General features: G+C 48.6%; 1 protein-coding gene across 1 annotated transcript; it reads right to left on the reverse strand.

The window, feature by feature from the left end:
- Positions 1–1,149: 1,149 nt before the first annotated feature.
- On the reverse strand, positions 1,150–1,648 carry LOC102130732 (small ribosomal subunit protein uS13-like). Its single transcript, XM_045379678.2, has one exon. The coding sequence runs from the start codon at positions 1,630–1,632 to the stop codon at positions 1,183–1,185; it is 450 nt and encodes a 149-aa protein (XP_045235613.2). The 5' UTR covers positions 1,633–1,648; the 3' UTR covers positions 1,150–1,182.
- Between the last annotated feature and the right edge of the window lie 335 nt (positions 1,649–1,983).

Consider the following 1,983-nt stretch of genomic DNA (forward strand, 5'->3'; position numbering starts at 1 on the left):
GGCGTGAGCCACCGTGCCTGGCCTCTTTTAGTTATTTTTAAATGTACAAATAAATTATTATTGACTGTAGTCACCCAGTTGTGCTATCAGATACTAGGTCTTATTCACCCTTTCTAACTATTTTTCTGTGCCCATTTACCGTCCCCACTTGCCCCCCAACCCCCAGCACATACTGCCTTGTGCTGAAGAAGAAGATGAGACCATTAGCCCCTTCCTGGCCCAAACACTGTCCCCTCATCATCCCCAGATGGAAGCTCCGAGACCTACAGGGAGGCTTTCAGCTCCCAGTGCTGCATGAGGAATTTGGACCAAATCCAAATAGAAAATGGGGTCAGAAGGGAATGACATTTCTAACTGAATAGCCATGGTCCCTGAGAAGAAGCAGTTACAATGTCAGCTGCCAGATAAGACGTCAGGTCAAGGACCCGCCGTGGAACGTCCCCTTGGTTCCTAAGCCAAATGCCCAGCTGGAATCCCAGCAGTACACATGTTGCCTTCAGCAAGGGAATGATTTTCTCATAACAGCACAGCCTGGCCAAGGTTCTGGAGACCTCTGTTTCTAAGCCATGGAAGTATTTTATTCTGGGCCAGGCGCCATGGTTCATGCCTGTAGTCCCAGCACTTTTGGGGGCCAAGGTGGTTGGATCGCTTGAGCCCTGGGCAACTTAGAAAGACCTCATTGCTACAAAAAAATACAAAAATTATCAGGGCTTGGTGGGACACCACTGTGGTCCCAGGGACTCTGGAAGCTGAGGCCAGAGGATCACTTGAGCCTGGTAGGTCAAGGCTGCCGTGAGCTGAGATTGCACCCCTCACTCCAGACTGGGTAACGGGGAGACACTGTCTCTAAAAATATATATAAAATAATGAAACAAACAAATATTGTATCTGGTTGTCATTTTGCAGATTATATCCCCTGGTCCTGTCAGTCATCATTTTGGGACAGTTGTTGTTGTTGTTGTTGTTGTTGTTTGGGGGGTGGATGTAAAAATCTTTCTGCTTCATAATATTCCAGGCATCACTGATGCTCAGCCATAACTCCCCCCACCCCTGGATATGCTCATGGAACTAAATTTCCATCACTTGTTGGATTCCGTGAATTACCAAAATCAGTAAGAATGGACTCTTTTGTTTTTTTTTTTAGGTATGTAAACTATTTATTAACAGACAAGGCTTACAGACTTACTTCTTCTTGGACACACCCACGGTGAGGCCAGTGGTCTTGGTGTGCTGGCCTCGGACACGAAGGCCCCAGAAGTGGCACAGCCCTCTAGGGGCCCGAATCTTCTTCAGTCGCTCCAGGTCTTCACGGAGCTTGTTGTCCAGACCATTGGCTAGGACCTGGCTATATTTTCCATCCTTTACGTCCTTCTGTCTGTTCAAGAACCAGTCTGGGATCTTGTACTGGCGTGGGTTCTGCGTAAGCGTGATCACACGTTCCACCTCCTCCTCAGTGAGTTCTCCCGCCCTCTTGGTGAGGTCAATGTCTGCTTTCCTCAACACCGCATGGGCATATCTTCCACCCACACCCTTAATGGCAGTGATGGCAAAGGCTGTTTTCCGCCGCCCGTCGATGTTGGTGTTGAGTACTCGCAAAATATGCTGGAACTTTTCAGGGATCACTAGAGACATGGCGGCAGCACAAGCGGGGGCATGTAGGCCTCCTGTGGAAGAGCAAGAATGGACTTTTAACACTTCCTCTTAGTCTGAATGAAGTTCACACACATCGCTGTCTTCACAGGGTTCGTCTGCCTTTTCCCATAAGAATTATGTCAACACGACCCCACAGCAAAGACCACATTGCTTCCTGTTATGGGCTGAAATGTGTGCCCCTGAACTCACGCTGGAGCCCTACCTTCCAGCACCTCAGAATGGGAGCATATTTGAAGATGGGGTCTTTACAGAGGTGATCCAGTTAGAACAAGATCATTAGTATCATCCGTGTCTCCTGATTCAATGTGGCTGGAGCAGCCGGGTGCGGTG

Source organism: Macaca fascicularis, chromosome 19 (genome assembly GCF_037993035.2).
Source record: "Macaca fascicularis isolate 582-1 chromosome 19, T2T-MFA8v1.1".
NCBI lineage: Eukaryota > Metazoa > Chordata > Mammalia > Primates > Cercopithecidae > Macaca > Macaca fascicularis.